Source organism: Brassica napus, chromosome C4, assembly GCF_020379485.1.
Source record: "Brassica napus cultivar Da-Ae chromosome C4, Da-Ae, whole genome shotgun sequence".
In the NCBI taxonomy this organism is placed as follows: Eukaryota; Viridiplantae; Streptophyta; class Magnoliopsida; order Brassicales; family Brassicaceae; genus Brassica; species Brassica napus.
The window spans coordinates 15,466,981-15,484,133 of NC_063447.1; the positions used below are offsets into that span (position 1 = coordinate 15,466,981).

At 38.1% G+C, this 17,153-nt stretch overlaps 3 protein-coding genes and 1 non-coding gene across 5 annotated transcripts; 2 read left to right on the top strand and 2 right to left on the bottom strand.

The window, feature by feature from the left end:
* Window positions 1-6,268: 6,268 nt before the first annotated feature.
* LOC106422117 lies at window positions 6,269-13,306 on the top strand. Its single transcript, XM_013862945.3, has 22 exons — window positions 6,269-6,499; window positions 6,850-7,007; window positions 7,097-7,168; window positions 7,258-7,392; window positions 7,524-7,642; window positions 7,737-8,066; window positions 8,226-8,313; window positions 8,427-8,532; window positions 8,609-8,722; window positions 9,192-9,355; window positions 9,451-9,571; window positions 9,963-10,187; window positions 10,271-10,458; window positions 10,594-10,761; window positions 10,846-10,951; window positions 11,119-11,256; window positions 11,349-11,507; window positions 11,589-11,789; window positions 11,886-12,080; window positions 12,157-12,228; window positions 12,310-13,160; window positions 13,252-13,306. The coding sequence occupies exons 1-21, from the start codon at window positions 6,269-6,271 to the stop codon at window positions 12,454-12,456; spliced, it is 3,237 nt and encodes a 1,078-aa protein (XP_013718399.1). The 3' UTR covers window positions 12,457-13,160; window positions 13,252-13,306.
* TRNAG-GCC lies at window positions 12,837-12,907 on the bottom strand. The gene has a single exon. It is a non-coding gene; the product is annotated as a tRNA-Gly (tRNA).
* On the top strand, window positions 12,939-14,872 carry LOC106422147 (probable protein phosphatase 2C 26). 2 transcript variants are annotated; one of them, XM_013862973.3, is made up of 11 exons: window positions 12,939-13,160; window positions 13,252-13,303; window positions 13,416-13,495; window positions 13,588-13,669; window positions 13,742-13,812; window positions 13,895-13,974; window positions 14,064-14,161; window positions 14,242-14,365; window positions 14,450-14,532; window positions 14,595-14,643; window positions 14,709-14,872. In XM_013862973.3, exons 1-11 carry the CDS (start codon window positions 13,027-13,029, stop codon window positions 14,759-14,761), a joined length of 906 nt encoding a protein of 301 aa, XP_013718427.1. In that variant the 5' UTR covers window positions 12,939-13,026; the 3' UTR covers window positions 14,762-14,872. The 2 variants fall into 2 exon arrangements, with proteins under 2 accessions (XP_013718427.1, XP_022570608.1); XM_022714887.2 differs by having other exon boundaries at window positions 12,973-13,160; window positions 13,399-13,495.
* LOC125585383 (mitoferrin-like) lies at window positions 14,843-16,599 on the bottom strand. Its single transcript, XM_048754322.1, has 2 exons — window positions 15,668-16,599; window positions 14,843-15,238 (listed from the first exon to the last, which is right to left on the bottom strand). Exons 1-2 carry the CDS (start codon window positions 16,451-16,453, stop codon window positions 15,038-15,040), a joined length of 987 nt encoding a protein of 328 aa, XP_048610279.1. The 5' UTR covers window positions 16,454-16,599; the 3' UTR covers window positions 14,843-15,037.
* Between the last annotated feature and the right edge of the window lie 554 nt (window positions 16,600-17,153).

Sequence of the window (17,153 nt, forward strand, 5' to 3'; positions counted from 1 at the left end):
ATCCCTGGAAATTCGACTTCAATAATCTCCGTCAAGATCCCATAGAAATCTGTTTCCCTTTTCACACATATTCCATAGTTACTGGTCGCCCGCTGTCTACCATAGTCATATGTATGAAATACATCTGTGATGTGGTGACCTTTACAAGTGGAGATTGAATTACTTCGTGTAACCACTTAGAATAATCTGCATCGTCGTCGTCATAATCAACCTGCAAAAATAAAGAGAATGTTAATGAAATACAGATAATGTATGAAAAAAAAGTTTTAGTTAATACCTGATTCCGCAACCACTTAATGAAGTGTTGATCTTTCCTTTTGTCTACGTCACTTGTGGATATACCAGGAAATGTTTCTTCGACTTGAGAAACAAATAGGCTGTAAAATCACATTTTATAGGAATGAATCTCTCGCAATTATACAATTAATTATACTTATATGTGTTTCGAAGTGTCAATATATGTTACCTTTCAAAATAACGCATCAATGGATCTTCGCAATTGAGTAGAATATAGGTGTGTGCACTATGAGCGTCTTGTTCACTCGACCACCAAACCTCTTTAGACTTCCCACCGAGTCGCCCAATCTGGCTAAAGATGTCTGGAACACCAGCAACTGCATATGTTGGCGCAACACCACCATCATCATATCTTCTTGGAGCTCTTCTCCGTGTACGTACTTTTGACGCAAAGTAGTACGATGTGAAGTGAGAAACTTCTTCCGTCAAACTTCCAGCAATTATAGAACCTTCAACTTTGGCGAGGTTCTTTGCTTTTCCCTTCAAATATTTCATGGCTCGCTCATACTGATACATCCATCCGTAATGTACAGGTCCACGAAGCAATGCCTCATATGGGAGGTGGACAGCTAGATGCTCCATGACGTCAAAAAATCCGGGAGGAAATATCTTCTCCAAGTTGCACAATAAGATGGGAATGTTCTCCTGAAGCTGTTCCACAACTTCTTCTTTAAGAGTGCGTGTGCTCAGATCCCTGAAAAATGCTCCAATGCCTTTTATATTCAAAAAAAAATTAAACACATTGTTAGTCATATATTATTTTGTAAATTATTGTGATATAATACACTACGTACCTGCAAGTGCTTCATGTACGTTTGTTGGAAGTAGCTCCGCAAATGCAAAGGGCAGTAGTCGTTGCATAAATACATGACAATCATGACTCTTCATCCCGGAGAACTTTTGACCCTTTTCAACACATCTAGAGAGATTCGAAACATACCCATCGGGGAACTTCACTTCTGATGCCACCCAGTTGAACAACACCGACTTTTTTTCTGAAGATAATCTGAATATCGGAACGGGAACTTGTCCATTGCTTTTAATATGTAACTCGCTTCTTGAGCAAATATCCGGCAAGTCCAACCTCGATTTTATGTTGTCTTTTGTCTTCCCTGGGACATTCAATATTGTATTCATGATGTTCTCAAAGAAATTCTTCTCTATATGCATCACATCGAGGTTGTGGCGCAGAAGAAGATCCTTCCAATATGGCAACTCCCAAAATATACTCTTCTTGTGCCAGTTGTGATGAACACCGTAAGAATCTGGCATATTACGAGGGACATGCCAATTACCACCCCAACGAACTGTTTCGTTAGCTCCGTAGTAGTCGATTTGCGCTTCAATTTGTTCTCCAGTTAGATATGGAGGAGGAGTGTCTCTCACAACCCTTTTGTGCCTAAACAAATTCTTGTTTCTTCGGTAAGGATGGCCAATGGGAAGAAATCGACGGTGACAATCAAACCAACTTGTCTTCCTACCATTCTTCAGTTGAAACGCATCTGTCGTTCCATTACAATATGGACAAGCTAATCTCCCATGTGTAGTCCATCCAGACAACATCCCATAGGCAGGGAAATCACTTATGGTCCACAAAAGCATCGCTCGCATCGTAAAATTCGTCTTCGTTGAACAGTCATACGTCCTCACCCCTGTTGACCACAAATCCTTCAACTCTTTTATCAGTGGTTGTAGGAAAACATCCAGGGACCTTTTTGGATGGTTCGGACCAGGTATTAATATGGTCAAGAATAGTAACTCCCGTTGCATGCACATCTCCGGTGGCAGGTTGTATGGAGTAAGAAAGACTGGCCACAATGAATATTGTCTCCCTGACATTCCGAACGGACTAAATCCATCTGTGCATAATCCGAGATACACATTCCGGATATTGCTAGCGAAATCTGGATGTACTTTGTTGAAATGTTTCCAGGCTCTTGCATCTGATGGATGAGTCATCTCACCATCCGTCTGAGTATGCTCGGCATGCCATCTCATCTTTCCAGCAGTCTGCTCTGATTGATACAATCTTTTCAATCTGTCTGTAATTGGTAGGTACCACATCCTTTGGTACGGTACCCTATTACGTCCCCGTCCTTGCGGCTTGAATCGTGGCTTCTTGCAGAATCGACATTCTTCTAGCTTCTCATCATCTCCCCAATAGATCATGCAGTTGTCGATGCAAACATCTATCATCTCCGAAGGCAACCCAAGACTATAAACCAGTTTCTGAATCTCATAATAAGAATCAGCAGACACATTGTCTTCCGGCAAATACTCTTTAAACAAGTCCGCCCATTCGTTCATGCAACTTTCAGGTAGATTGTGATCAGTTTTAATATTCATCATTCTAGCAGCTAACGACAATTTAGAGAGACCTTCTCTACAACCACTGTAAAGTGGTTGATTCGCCGCGTTTAACATTTCGTAAAACTTTTTTGCATCTATATTAGGTTCTTCATCTTCATCATGAGCTACGAATGCATCAGCTACCATATCATGAACCCTATCATAATCTACCATCTCCTCCTGATGGTAACTATGTTCATTATGCAAATGATGATCAACCGGTTCTTTTTCCTGAAAATTGCTATTACTACTACTAGCTTCATTCTGATCATAATTAAAACCTTCTCCATGTTGAAACCAGATATAGTAATTTGTCGTGAAACCTCTATTTATTAAATGCTTCCAAACATTTTCACGGTTTGCCAGTTTCGAATTGTTGCATTTCCGACAAGGACAGAACATCTTACCACTTTCTTGGGCGAGCGGTGTTGAATCTGCTTGATGCATAAATGTCTCCAGACCCGCAAGATATTCTTTCGTCACTCTCCCGTTAGCATCTCTATGCATATACATACATCCACTTCCGCAACTCGTAAATAGTCCCGGAGCCAGCCATTTTTTTTCTTTCACGTTTTTTGTTGTTGGTGTGTTTAAAATGATGTTCAAACATCCATATTTATAGGAAAATTCGAATCTGGTAGTTGTAATTTTGCTATGAATTTACGACGAAAATTAATTAGGTGGGCAAAAAAAACGTGTAACACCTATGAAGTTGGTGGATTCAAAAATTTCCTCGCTAAATACACGTAAACTATTCCCTCGTAAATACCACGCAAAATTTACGTCGTATTTACGAGGAAATAGTTTTTCCTCGTAAAATTACATCCACTTTACGACGAAACAGTTTTGTCGTTACGTTACGAGGAAATAACGATGACTTTAGTTTTTCACGTAAATTCGTCGTAAACTCGACGCAAATTTACGAGGATTGTTTTTCCTCGTTAATTTTCGTCGTTAAGCATGTGTTTTCTTGTAGTGATCAGGCAACAAATGAACTGCACTTGTTTAGATCTCAATACGTTTCTAGATGTTCTTCTGTTGCTTCTCTCCATAAACAAACTAAACAAAAGTGTAACATTCCGAGTTGTGATATATGGAAAGGTTTAAGATAATTGATTTGTCTATCTACATCATCAAAGTTGACTTACTTTTTACGTCACACATTTGTTTAGAATTCCAAGATTAAGCGTGTTTGAACTCGAGTAGTGAAATGATGAGTGACCTATCGGAAAGTGATTCACGATACTGTGCGAGTGAGACCAAAGCACGGGGAAAGGTCATGTGGTGATCGCAAGATCAGTAAAAAATGATTTCAAGCCTTGGAAATTTTACGCAACGGCTGTTGGAATGGAATGGGGCCCACGGGCTGAGAGAGCAGGTGTGGGTGGCTAATTAGCCGTGGGTGGTCGGGGCGTTACAAGTGATATATAAAAAAGCTTAAGAGAATTGATTTGGCTACCTATGTTACCAAAATTGACTTATCTTTTCGCCACACATCCGTTTAGAGCTCCAAGGTTAAGCGTGCTTGGACTAGAGTAATGAAAGGATGTGTGACCTATCGGGAAGTGATTCACGATACCGGGCGAGTGAGGCAAAAGCACAAGAAAAAGTCGTGTGGTGATTGCATGGTCAGTAAACAATGATTTCGAACCTTGAAAAATTTACGCACCGACCGTTGGAACGGGATGGGGTCCATGAGTCGAGAGAACGAGCGTGGATGGCCAATTAGCCGTGGACGGTCGGGCGTTACAAAAAGTTTAATAAGTCATGTGAGAGATGCTCTAACAGATCTCCTCCATGTAGTTAGATGGTATGAGTATTGCTACTCAAGCAAAGTGAAACGTTACATGTTTGTAGCATCTTCCATAGGAAAACAAGACACAAGTCGATTTGTCCCCACCACCATCTAGATTGCAGCTAACATAACAACATACATCAAAATATAACCTTACTTTTCCTTTTCCCATATTTGAAAACCACTTTTTGTATAAAGATACTCCTGAGCAATCATTTTTCGTTTAAAAATAATGGCTTTCACCAAAGTTTTGGTAGTCTTAAACTCTTAATGGTAGTGAAAGAGAGTTGATTTTTTTGTATACTTCCACTGCCAATTAAAATAAAATCGCTTCTCCACCTACGTCACCACTACCCGTTATGCTCCCACCAAGCTTCGCGTGAACACAAAGGACACCGTTTCATTTGTCTTACCAACTGGATTCCCTTTCTTCTCTACCCCTTTCCCAAATTCGAATTCTCTAACTTTTGAAAATTAAAGGAGAACTAAAAAGTAGAGAAGAGAAGTGGTTTCAGATAACCATTGTTCCCAAACTAATCAAAGTGACCAAATTAATTCATATTAAATAACAATTAGACCTTTTCTACAGATATTTAAAAATAAATAAATATTTTTTAAAGATTCGGAAATGGTTTTTTGAGAACTTTTTTTTTAATTTGAATTACTTCTTTGAGTTTCTGTTTATGAAAACGATTTTTCTTTTAAAAGAGTTTATGAATATATTTTTGAATATGTATATAATATATTTTTAATTTAGATTTAGAAATACCTTCATAAATAAGTATAATATCTTCTTATAATTTAGAAATATATTATATTTATTTAGAAAAATCTTCCTAAACTTAATTAGGAAAGATATCATATATATTCAAGAATATCTTCTTAAACTCTTTTAAACGAAAATTCGTTTTCGAAAACAAAAATTGAAATAAGTAATTCGAAAAAGGAAGACATTTTGATACATGTGTATATATATATATATATCATATCTTCGTAAAATTTGAGAAATTGTTCATAAATGTATATTTACGAGGACATTCATCAATGTATATTTATGAACATCTCACTAAATTAGAATTACATATATTAACAAAGATATTCCAAGAAATATATAACACCTTTCTAAAAATTTCGGAAGACATTCTTAAATTTGATACCTTCATTAAATAAAAGCACTCTGCATATTTAAAATATCTTCGAATTTTTTTGAAAGATGTATATGTTAAATAATATTTATAAAAATATGCATATAAATTAAATTTAACAAGATGTGAGACATATTTAAGAATAATTTTTAAATATACATACAAGTCATATTTAATAAATCTAGTTAACGTTTATGAAGACAATCATTAATTTAGGAAAAAATTATAAATTTAAGAAGATATAATACATGTTCAGATTTTTTTTAAACGATTTTAACAAGAAATTGAATATTTTTTGCAAACAATCTTTCGATTCTTTATTTTTGAATTTTAATATTAGTACATATAAATTAATTAATTAATTAAAATTATAATGAGAATAAAACTATTAGTTTCCATTTTTATGAAATCTAATATGGTTACTTTGACTTCTATATATATTTAGAGAATAAAACTAAAAAGAAGCTGTTAGACTTGACTAAAAAGCAAACAAAAGTTTAATTTGAACTGCACAGATTTCAATCGTTTCTCTCCCTCGCTCCTCCGTGAAAGCTTTCTGATTAAGCTACCTTCGTCTCCTCCACTGCGCAATCTGTGACTCCCTGAGAGATCTCCTCTAGAGCAAGACTTCGTTTGTTCAATTTAGCAACTCACACTGAGCAAAGCTCACAAAGCTCACACCATGATCTCCAGCAGAGTATTAAATTCGCCTGCTCCCAAGGTCCGTGGCGTACCATCCTCAGCTCCTGTACCGGTCACCAGAGCCATAGTGACCAATGCTGTCGCCACTGGTTCTGCTTCCGAAGATGACATGTATACAAATTCCGACGACTTCTCTCTTGCGAACAGTAGAGTGTCTAGTAACGTCGCTCGTAGTCACGGAAGAAACTTGTCTTATTATACTTGCTCCGAGGTGAGGTCCTCTCGGGAGACTCTGGATCCACTATGGTTTCGTATGATTTGATGATTTTTTTCGGCATTAATAATAAAAATGACTCGCTCAAAAAAAAAAAAATGATAGATATATAAAAAGTATTGTCCCTCTATATTCTGAGGCATTTTTCTATTGTAGAGGCTTCCTCTAATTTTAGAAGAAAATATAGTGGTGACAGGATGGTGGTTATGATATTTTAGAGCTTGTCGTCTGTCACATCAGAGAAGAATTACATGTGTTGGTTCTGTTTTACTTGTATAATGGTGGAACAACAATGATGTGATTTTGTTTTCTTTATTGATCTTATCATGATCTAGTTGATATCGCAGGAGCTTGATGCTGACAAATTTTACACAAGAGTTATCCCTCCATTTTCCGGGGCAGCAGAGGAATCTGGAGAAATTAAACCAGCAAGGTCAGGTGTTCAAGTTTCACAAGGCAAGACAGACGATTGTGTAGAAAGTAAAAAGACTGGACATTCTACTAGGTATTCTCTTTTTTACTTTAGCTCTTCATGTGAAATGAGTTTTGATTCTACTAAACCATTTTTTAACGTTTTTGTTTGTATTCCTGTAGACTTAGTGCTGTTTCTGAGTCATTTGTGCCATCTGATCAAGATCTCGTTCGGATGCCAACTTTTCATGCAAGGTAACATAGAAAACCCCACTGTTATCTTCAATTAGTTTTGTAAACAAAGTTGGATTGAGCCGCCTATTTTTTTATGTACCTTGATACAGTGCTCGTGGCACATGGCTTGCAGTGGTTTCCTATGATGCATGTGTGCGACTTTGCCTTCATGCTTGGGCAAAGGGTTGCATGGAGGCTCCCATGTTTCTGGAAAACGAATGTGCTCTTTTACGAGAAGCATTCGGGTGAGTTTATTATTGACGTGTAGATATTTTATATTTCTTTATACAACCTCAAGTCGAATGATATGTTTTCATCCACATGCCTCGAAGTAATATTGAGTAACAGATTTTTTTGGGGTTGAAACTGAATACAGGGTGACGCAACTCCTTTTGCGATCGGAGGAGGAAATGCTGGTGAATCAATCTTCACAAGCTCCGCACGAGGGAGTTGCACCAAAACCCAAGATAAACACTGGCAAAATGATGGTTCAAGGTAAATTTTTTTTATTCCACGTTCCATCTGCTGCTCTTATTTGGCTGCCCTCCTATAACCAATAGGCATAAATGAACTTTATCTACTTCTGCAGTACGACGTGTTAAAACAGTTTTGGATGCTCCAACGGGTTTAAAGCCATCGCTGAAAAAGTTTGAGAAATCCCGGGGCTACTTTAAGCCATCGCTGAAACAGTTTGAGAAATCCCGGGGCTACTTTTCCAATATCTCAACACGTATCTCTTCTGGATGGCGAACTCTAAGGAAGAACTATCCTTGTGTACCTGCAAATGGTTCTTCTCTTTCACGTCAAAGCCCGGGACATGTACATGCCAGACCAGAGTGCTTGAAGCAAGTTTCTTGTCCCCTGAAAGTTGGTGTCACAAGTCCACTTAATAGTTCAACGTCTTATGATGATGCTCAAGGTATGACTTTACTTAGCATATGTTATATATATATATATCAGTATGTTTAGGCGAGGTGAGGAAGATATTAGTTCCATGTTTCGCCATTTCACTGCTTTATGTTTTTTTGTTTGATAATTTTTATAAATATTGGTTAATCCGTTTAATTCTGTCATCCAGAGACATACACGTGTAGGTTAAGTTTGAAAAGCTTAACTGAAGATGACCCCATTGTCATGCAACCTGGATCCGATGAAGGGCATGTCTTGTATGTACTTATATATATATATGTATATATCTGACTTTCTTTCCCCTCTCCCAAATCCACTCCGGGTAACTTGCCATATATGTTGTCTGACAAAGTACATGTAATTTCAACAGCTTTCCTGATAGTCATGGAGATGATCTGATTGTTGAAATACTTGAATCAAACGGGAAGGAATTTGGGCGTGCGCTTGTCCAGCTAACCAATTTTTCTGAAGATACCGTGAGTCATTTTTACTTGCCTTTTTCATTTGTTAGTACCTATCAAATTAATGCTTCTAAATGAAGAATGCATACAGGATGAGAAACTTCTCTGGTGGTCTGTATTTCGTGAGCCAGGACATCAACTTGTGGGAAAACTCCAGCTCTATATTGACTATACAGCAAGTTCTGATGATAATAGCCATTTGAAGGTGTGTTAGCTACCTCTCTCTCTAATTATATTTGGTATCTGTGATGATCTCTCTTTTTGTTTGCTTCCTCTAAGTGAATTGGCATCTCTCTGTAGTAGACTGAGAGACACTCCAGCAGTCCATTTCTTTGAGCAACCTTTAGCTTGTTGATAGTAACAACAACCACCTCTCTTCTCTTGTTGATAGTAACTAGATAATTTTAATCAGAAAAAAAATCATTTTATTATGGTTATTAATTTTATTACAAGATGGGAGCTTCATGGTTGTGTAAGAGCTTATGGACACGTACATTCAGCTCCTCTCTACGTTCATTAAATGAAACGTTCCTCAAATTTAATGAAAACCTATCCTCTGTTTGAAGTATGTGTATCCTCTGCAGATTATGTGTCTGAACACACATATATAAAACTCATTGTATAGTGCTCAGAAGATTTCGTTGTATTGATTTTCTTGTTTCATCTTCATGTAGGGTGGTTCTGTTGCGGAAACAGACGCATATGACCTAGTCCTGGAAGTGGCCTTGAAAATGCAGTGGTTCCAGCAAAGAAACTTGTTGTTGTATGGTTCATGGAAATGGCTTTTGGAAGAATTTTCCTCCTACTATGGGATTTCAGATGTCTACACCAAGCTCAGGTATACCGTACTCACTTTCTATTATTCTTTCTTTTTTAATCATTTGAGGGATCTACTATAACTCCGTTTTCACTTTCTTGTTTTGGTGCTTTAAGATACTTGACCTATGTGATGGATGTCGCTACACCGACCTCAGACTGTCTCCATTTGGTGCATGACTTGCTAACACCTATCATCATGAAAGGAAATGACAAGGCCGCCTTGAGTCATCAAGAGGTATCCTATTATTTTTTCTTTGCCGTTTTCTGGTTTTGTGTGAATCTTGTCTCAAGTTAAGCCAAGAATAAGATTCAACTCCAAAGTTAGCTTATATACTTTGATCATAAATACCTGAGTCTTAGCATCACAGTAGCAATATTTCTATGTTATTTACCATTGTATTCATAGTTGTGCATGCAATGATGAATGACAGAGTTGGACTTCATGTAGTTCACATTGAAAAATTTAAACATCAAAATACCTCATATCACTCAAGTTATTTCTGTTTGCTGTTGATATTTTTTTTTCTTGATTTTTTTTTTTGTGTGTGGAAGTATAGTAGTCTTGTCATACAAATGCCTTTTCTGCTTATGAACAGCTTATCAATCTCCGTTTTTGTTTTCAACAGAATCGGATCCTAAATGAAATCAAGGACCAAACCGAGCAGATCCTGAAGCTGGTCTTCGAGAACTACAAATCTCTTGATGAGTCTTCTTTCTCTGGACTGAAAGCTGTAGTCAGTTCTGCAACAGGAGTTCCAGCGCCAGCTCTCGCTCCTGCTGTTAAACTGTACATGCTTCTCCATGATGTTTTGTGTCCAGAGGATCAGACTAATCTTTGTCATTACTTCCAAGTAAAGCATACACCCTCTCTATTGCCTTAACTTTACTCTTGGTTAATTTTTCTTCATCTATTTTGCATCAATTCTTTTTATAGCTAGCAGCAAAGAAGAGGTCTAGAATGCACATCGGTGAGACAGATGAGTTTGTTAGAAACAACAATGATCCCAATTTTTGGGATGCTTCTTCAACGGCTGCTTACCATAAAATGACAATGGTCTGCAAGAATGTAAAGAATGAGATTTATACTGATATTGAGATCCAAAATCAAAATATACTTCCCAGGTTAGTATGCAAGTGAAAAATTTATGTTCAGCTAGTAATCTGTTCAACTATTTCCAAATAATTGATATGAAAGGGTCTTGTAGCATCTTCCTGCAGGTGTTGATTGCCCAATGCTTGTTATATTGTTTTATGCAGCTTTATTGACCTTTCAAACCTGTCAGCATCCATATATAGCACTGATCTCTGCAACAGACTTCGAACCTTCCTTGTTGCTTGTCCACCGTCTGGTCCATCACCAGCAGTTCAACAGCTTGTGATTGCAACTGAAGACTTTCAACGTGATCTTTCCAGCTGGAACATCTGGTAACTCATATAGAGTATTTGATTTTTTTTTTTTTTTAAATTGTTGTCAATGGTTTTTGACTGGTATGATGTTTTACTTTACAGTCCTATCCAAGCTGGTGTTGATGCAAAAGAATTGTTCCACCTATATATTATGATTTGGATTCAAAATAGACGCCTTTCCTTACTTGAATCATGCAAACTTGATAAGGTATTCATATGGTTTCTCTGTGTGGCTTTCTTCAATTCTAAACCAAACTGTGGAGAAGTAAAAAATATATTTTTGCTCCATACTTTTGGTGTTATCAGCTTATGGCGCATCATTGAGAGACTGACTCACTCCTTCGTGTCCATTACAAAACTTGTCAATTCAATCAGGTAAAATGGTGCGGAGTGGGGACACAACATTCAGCAACCCCATTTGTTGTTGAAATGTACACCAGGCTGAACGAAACCATTCAAGACTATCAAGCTATCATTTCTAGATGGCCGGAATTTATCTACGTTCTGGAGAGTGTAAGTTTAGCGGTTCCTTGATGCCTTACGCAACTGTGAAAAGATTTTCAATTGCATTTTTTAAGCTACAACATAAATTGTGTTTTTAATAGGCCATAGCTGATGTTGAAAAAGCAATTGTGGAAGCTCTGGAGAAGCGGTATGCAGATGTCTTATCCCCTCTAAAAGAAAATTCAGCTCCAAAAAAGCTATTCAAGCATGTCAAATACCTAACCAAAAGATCTGCGGTTTCATATGTAGTTCCGGATGAGGTGAGTTTCCAACATTTTTTTTCCTTAAATTAAGAAAGATTTGTTTGTTTTGCTGAAAAGTTTCTTTATCTGGTGGTGCAGCTGGGCATTCTACTAAACTCTGTGAAGAGAATGCTTGATGTTTTAAGGCCTGATATAGAGGCTCAATTTCAAGCATGGTCTTCATGCGTTCCTGATGGTAGGAACTCAGCTCCTGGGGATCGTCTTTCTGAGGTAACGGTGATGCTCAGAGCCAAGTTTCGAAGTTACCTTCAAGCTATAGTCGAAAAACTCGTAGAAAATGTGAGTTGAATGTTTTTGTGTAATCTTGTTGAATATTTTGAGATCCTAATCCCATAATTAAATTGTCTATGTTGTAATCGGCTATTCTTTTTTTAGAGCAAACTACAAAAGGAGACAATGTTGAAGAAGATTCTTCAGTACTCTAAAGAAAGTGTTGGAGAATCAGACATGAGAAGAAAAATGCAAAACCTGAAGGAGCAGCTCACCAACACAGTGAATCATCTACATTTCGTTTGTTCAACGGATGTGTTCATCGCATTGTCCCGAGGATACTGGGATCATATGGGATGGGTAACTATTTCAATAGTGTCTCCTGAGTTTTGTTTGTATGGGGGAGAGCTGATTCTTCTTCTCTTGCCCATGACAGATTGTTCTAAGCTTTTTGGAGAACAAAAAAGAGAAGAGAGATTGGTACAAGGGTTCTAGAGTTGCTGTCTCTGTAAGGCCCCCTCTACTTTTGATTGCATGACTTTAAGACTTTACCCTTTTTTTGTACTATATAAATGGTGCATACATGCAGATACTAGACGATACATTTGCAGCAGAGATGCAAAAGCTACTAGGAGATTCGTTGAGAGAGCAAGACTTGAAGCCTCCAAGATCGATTGTGGAGGTTCGCTCGATTCTTTGCAAGGACACTACAGTTAATGAAGGCAAGTCTTTCTAAAGATGATCAAGGACACTACAGTTAGTAAATGAATCTTCGAGATTGATTCTTAGCTTTTAAGGATCAGATCTCATTTGCTCATGTCACAATTTACTTTAGCACTAAAATGTCAAATATATTACAAGACTGACTGGGTATTATGTCCTCCTATACGCGTTGTGATGAGAGTTGACAGCACGGTGAAGTTGAAATACAAAAACTCTCTTTTACCAAAGTTGTCTAAATTCATGGAGAAATAATAAGTCTGATTTTATATAATCACAAAAAAAAGGATCAAACAAAAATAAAAAGTAAAGAGCTCAGTCAAATGGCATTTCATCTGGAGAGGAATGCGATGGAACCAACCACCGCTAATGCCAAATATCATCACAGCTCTTTGTTGCACCAGCCGGGAATTGAACCCGGGTCTGTACCGTGGCAGGGTACTATTCTACCACTAGACCACTGGTGCTTATTGTCTTCTCTATAACAATCCTCTATCTGTTTCATTTAATTTATACAAAACTCACAAAGTAACAGCCACATGATGGAAACAGAGTAGAGAGAAGAAGAAGACGTTTGTTGCAGGAAATGGCGATTCCGATGACAAGAATGATGGTTCCTCAGGTAAGCTCTTCGCTTCGTCTCTCGCATCGGAATCTATCAAACTCCACTCGCGGTGCTTTGCTCTGTCGGTGTGCTCCATCAGAACTCCAACCACTTCGGTCTGCTCTCTTTCCCTCAAGCTTGTTAAGGTGAACTTTACTTTGTCGGAACTGAGAACCCATTTTGTCAATATTTCGAAATTTCCTTTAGGTCTGGGCTCTCTCTGTCGGCAGGAGCTCACGCCATCCCGCATCCAGATAAGGTACTTGTGTTTCTTCTTTGGTTTATGTAATAAAGAAAAGAGACAGACAGGGTGTTTAGTAGGAAGTTATGAGAGATTGAAAATAGACCTTTTAGTGGTCGACCTTTTATAGATAGAGAAAGGTGGGGAAGATGCTCTCTTTGTAAGTAGCTACAGAGGAGGTGTCATAGCTGTTGCTGATGGTGTTTCCAGGTAACTTCTTTGCTTTTACGCTAAAATTTGATTTTTAGTTCTTATGGGTTTATCTTGATTTTTGATAAAGTGTGTTATCTTTTAATTCTCAGCTGGGCTGAACAAGATGTTGATCCGTCCTTGTTCTCTAAAGAGCTCATGGCTAATGCTTCTCGTCTAGTTGATGACGAAGAGGTTAGTTTTGGTGAAAGTCTTAAATCTATCTTTCGAGTGTTTTGTGGTTTTCTGATTACGTTTTGGACACAGGTGAGATATGATCCTGGTTTCCTCATTGACAAAGCTCACACCGCAACTACTTCCAGAGGTTCTGCTACAATGTGAGATTTGAATTATTTCTCCTAATTGTTATTCTCTTCAAAGGTGATTGATTGCTTGATGTGGGGCTTATTGGTGAAGCAGTATTGTAGCTATGCTTGAGGAAGTTGGTGTTCTGAAAATAGGCAATGTTGGAGACTGTGGACTTAAGCTTCTTCGACAAGGTCTTTTGCTAACCTGAGATACTAGATTGTTTCAGTGGTCATCCTTTGAGTAAGAGACTGAGATTTTCATTCTCATTCTCATTCTGCAGGTCAGATCATATTTTCGACTACTCCACAAGAGCATTACTTTGACTGTCCCTTCCAACTAAGCTCTGAAGGCTCTGCTCAAACCTATATGGATGCATCGGTAAACTTTTATCTGTACCACTGTACATGTATTGGTCTAGTATTGTACCTCTGTAACACTCTTCTTATTACTTCAAGCAGTTTAACATAATGGAAGTAAAGAAAGGAGACGTGATCGTGATGGGTTCAGACGGGCTTTTCGATAACGTATTTGATCACGAGATTGTTAATATAGTCACCAAGCATACAGATGTGGCAGAATCATGTATGCATATTATAACTAAATCATGTATCTAGGTATATAATCTCAAGTTTAGAAGTGACTTTGGTCTTGGTGCAACTATTACAGCGAGATTACTAGCTGAAGTGGCGAGTAACCATTCAAGAGATCCAGGCTTTGAGTCTCCATATGCATTGGAAGCAAGAGCCAAGGTAGATTTTAATCAAACCGACAATGTATTTTCCGGTTTGCCTTCTGACTCCCAAGTACACAGGGGTTTGATGTTCCTCTCTGGAAGAAAGCGTTGGGAATGAAGCTTACAGGTAATAAATTGACAGTTCCATTATTACAGAAAGAGCAGTTTCTGAGTTGATGTTTGGTCCTGCAGGAGGGAAGCTTGATGATGTGACTGTTATCGTTGCCCAAGTGGTGGACTCTTGAGTCTATATGTGATCTTTTCTCATTATTGATTTGTACTTGTCTGTGTACAAAGGCACTTGTCATTGTATTGGATTGATCTTATAAAAGAAATGGAATCTCTATTCTTGTGAATCAACTCTTTAAGTATATCTCATAAAAATACAAAATTTTCTAACGACAAAGCAAATCAGACAACATTATTGCATGCATGAAAACAAGATTAGTATACAGACAGAGATCTCTCTAACGAGCTAGTGTATCAACACTAAGAACCAGCAGCATGTTTGTGTATGGTCTTCAAGCTGCTGCGCCATTGACATCATGAAAGAATGATTTGACAGTTTCATAAGTGGACCAGCAGATGGCAGCAGCTGGAGCATGGAAGAGCATTCTTGGTAGCCATCCTCTAGCAAGTCCTCTATACCCGTCTTTCTTTATTATCGTGCGAAACACTTCGCCTATAGAACTGCTCTTGAAGCGGTCACAACCGCACACCCCCTGAAACATCACAAAGACACTCTCTCTCAGCACATCGCTTAAAGAACTGTTCTATTCCACAAATGATCAAAACCTACTACTTTTTAATCTTATAGTCACCGATAGTTTCATCTTTCTTCTACCTCAGTAATTGAGTTTCATAATCACAAAGCTTGCTACATTCTCTACATAACTGAACACATCATCTAGCATAACTATAACTATGTTTATTTTAAAGTATCTACAATCACATTGGTTTCTCGACAATGTTCTAAAAATCGTTAGGCGGTGGTTAGTTGTCTTATAGAAGATTATTGTTTAGGCGGACCAACTTTTTGAACACCTAGACCGTTTGAAAAAATCGTTTGGCTCATACCCGATTTGCGGATTGGGCGTGCACCTAGACCGATTTTTACACTCAGAGACAGTTGTTTAGATTCCAAATCTTACCTGACATTGCAATTGCGTCTTGACAACATCAAGCGGCGTCGTCAAAACAGCAGCCAAGCCACCACCAGCAGCTCCAGCAGTAGCATAAACCAACAAACCTTCCTCCTCCTCCTCTCCACCACCACCAACATACTCCGGCGAAATCTCCCTCAACCCCCTCTTAACCGCCTCATACGTAGCGAAATGAACAGCAGTAAACGGAGCATTCATAAGCACAGTCGTCCTATAAGAAGCATAAAAAGCACCAAACCCTTCCTCCCTCATCACCCTCTTCACGCAATCCCAAACCCCTCCATACATCCCATTCCCAATCTGCAGCCTCTGCTTAACCATATCCATCGGAGTAAACACAGCATCACTCGCCACGGTAGCGAACACGCCGGAAACCGCGTGAGCTAAAGAGTTGTTAGGGTTCCCGCCGGACAGATACTTCTTTGACACTTCGTAGAAGGAGAAGTAGACGGCGTGTGCCGGGCCCGCGCCGAGCCCCATGGCCCATATGCCTCGGTACAGAGCGGACGGGCCCTCTGTTTTGATGATCGATCGGAAAGCTTGGGTGATGCCGACGGGTTTGATGGGGCAGGAGCGGATGGTTTGCATATGGGTCTTGATGGTGTCGACTGGGAACATCGCCATGTGTTCGACGGAGCCGGCTATCGAGCCGGCGACCATGAGGTGCCAGAATCGGAGTTTATCGTTTTGAGATGGGATGAGAACCGTTGGATGGAAATCGGGTGGTTGTGGGATGGGACGGAGGTCGGGTGTTGTGGCGGCTTCTGTCGCCATTTGTTTGGGAGGCGAGACGAAGGAATGTGGCACGGACAGTCTTGTTAAAATTAGGGTTCCAAGATAGTTGGAGAGAGCTATTCCCAATTCACTCTGGAATCTCCGACAAGAGAGCGGCGGTTTTAACTCAACTTGGGCTTTACATCTTTTCCCCTAAAGTATATAATTTGTTTTATTGGAATTTACAAAATACTTATTCCTATAAGATAATATGTTTTTATATTTTACATATATTAGTAAATATATTATTTTTGTATTTGTCAATTTTCCAATTATTATGTACCAATAATATTTTAATAAATACAACTAATTTTTTGAATTTTATTATTTATCTTTCAAATATTTATCTTCCAAAATTTGCTTTTGGGTCAATTTCAATTATGTTTTTCTTTTGACTTAGTTTAGATCATGGTTTAACTAATATCCAAAGTAATCTTAAAAATATAAAAATTATTTAAATGTATTCGAATTAACCGAAAATATGTAAAATATTAGTTCTTCCAATATACCTTCGAAATATCCAACACCAAAGTCAGATTAAAAAAATGGTTAATGAGTTTAGTTTATTTTGAAATCTTTAGTACTAATCTATTTCAGTTCAAATAAGATATTATCCGATATTGAAAATACTTACTCACTCCGTTTCAAATTAGTTGTCATTCTATGGTTTTGAACGCATATTAAAAAACTAATTAAATGT

Bases quoted from the DNA above. Each gene is read 5' to 3' on its own strand.
- LOC106422117 (XM_013862945.3), top strand. From the start codon at position 6,269: ATGATCTCCAGCAGAGTATTAAATTCGCCTGCTCCCAAGGTCCGTGGC. The intron at 7,169-7,257 runs GTAACATAGAAA...ACCTTGATACAG, and splicing joins ATGCCAACTTTTCATGCAAG to TGCTCGTGGCACATGGCTTG. The intron at 8,067-8,225 runs GTATGACTTTAC...TCTGTCATCCAG, and splicing joins GTCTTATGATGATGCTCAAG to AGACATACACGTGTAGGTTA.
- LOC106422147 (XM_013862973.3), top strand. From the start codon at position 13,027: ATGGCGATTCCGATGACAAGAATGATGGTTCCTCAGGTAAGCTCTTCG. The intron at 13,670-13,741 runs GTTAGTTTTGGT...TTTTGGACACAG, and splicing joins GTCTAGTTGATGACGAAGAG to GTGAGATATGATCCTGGTTT. The intron at 14,366-14,449 runs GTATGCATATTA...CAACTATTACAG, and splicing joins TACAGATGTGGCAGAATCAT to CGAGATTACTAGCTGAAGTG.
- LOC125585383 (XM_048754322.1), bottom strand. From the start codon at position 16,453: ATGGCGACAGAAGCCGCCACAACACCCGACCTCCGTCCCATCCCACAA. The intron at 15,239-15,667 runs GTAAGATTTGGA...GTGATGTTTCAG, and splicing joins AGACGCAATTGCAATGTCAG to GGGGTGTGCGGTTGTGACCG.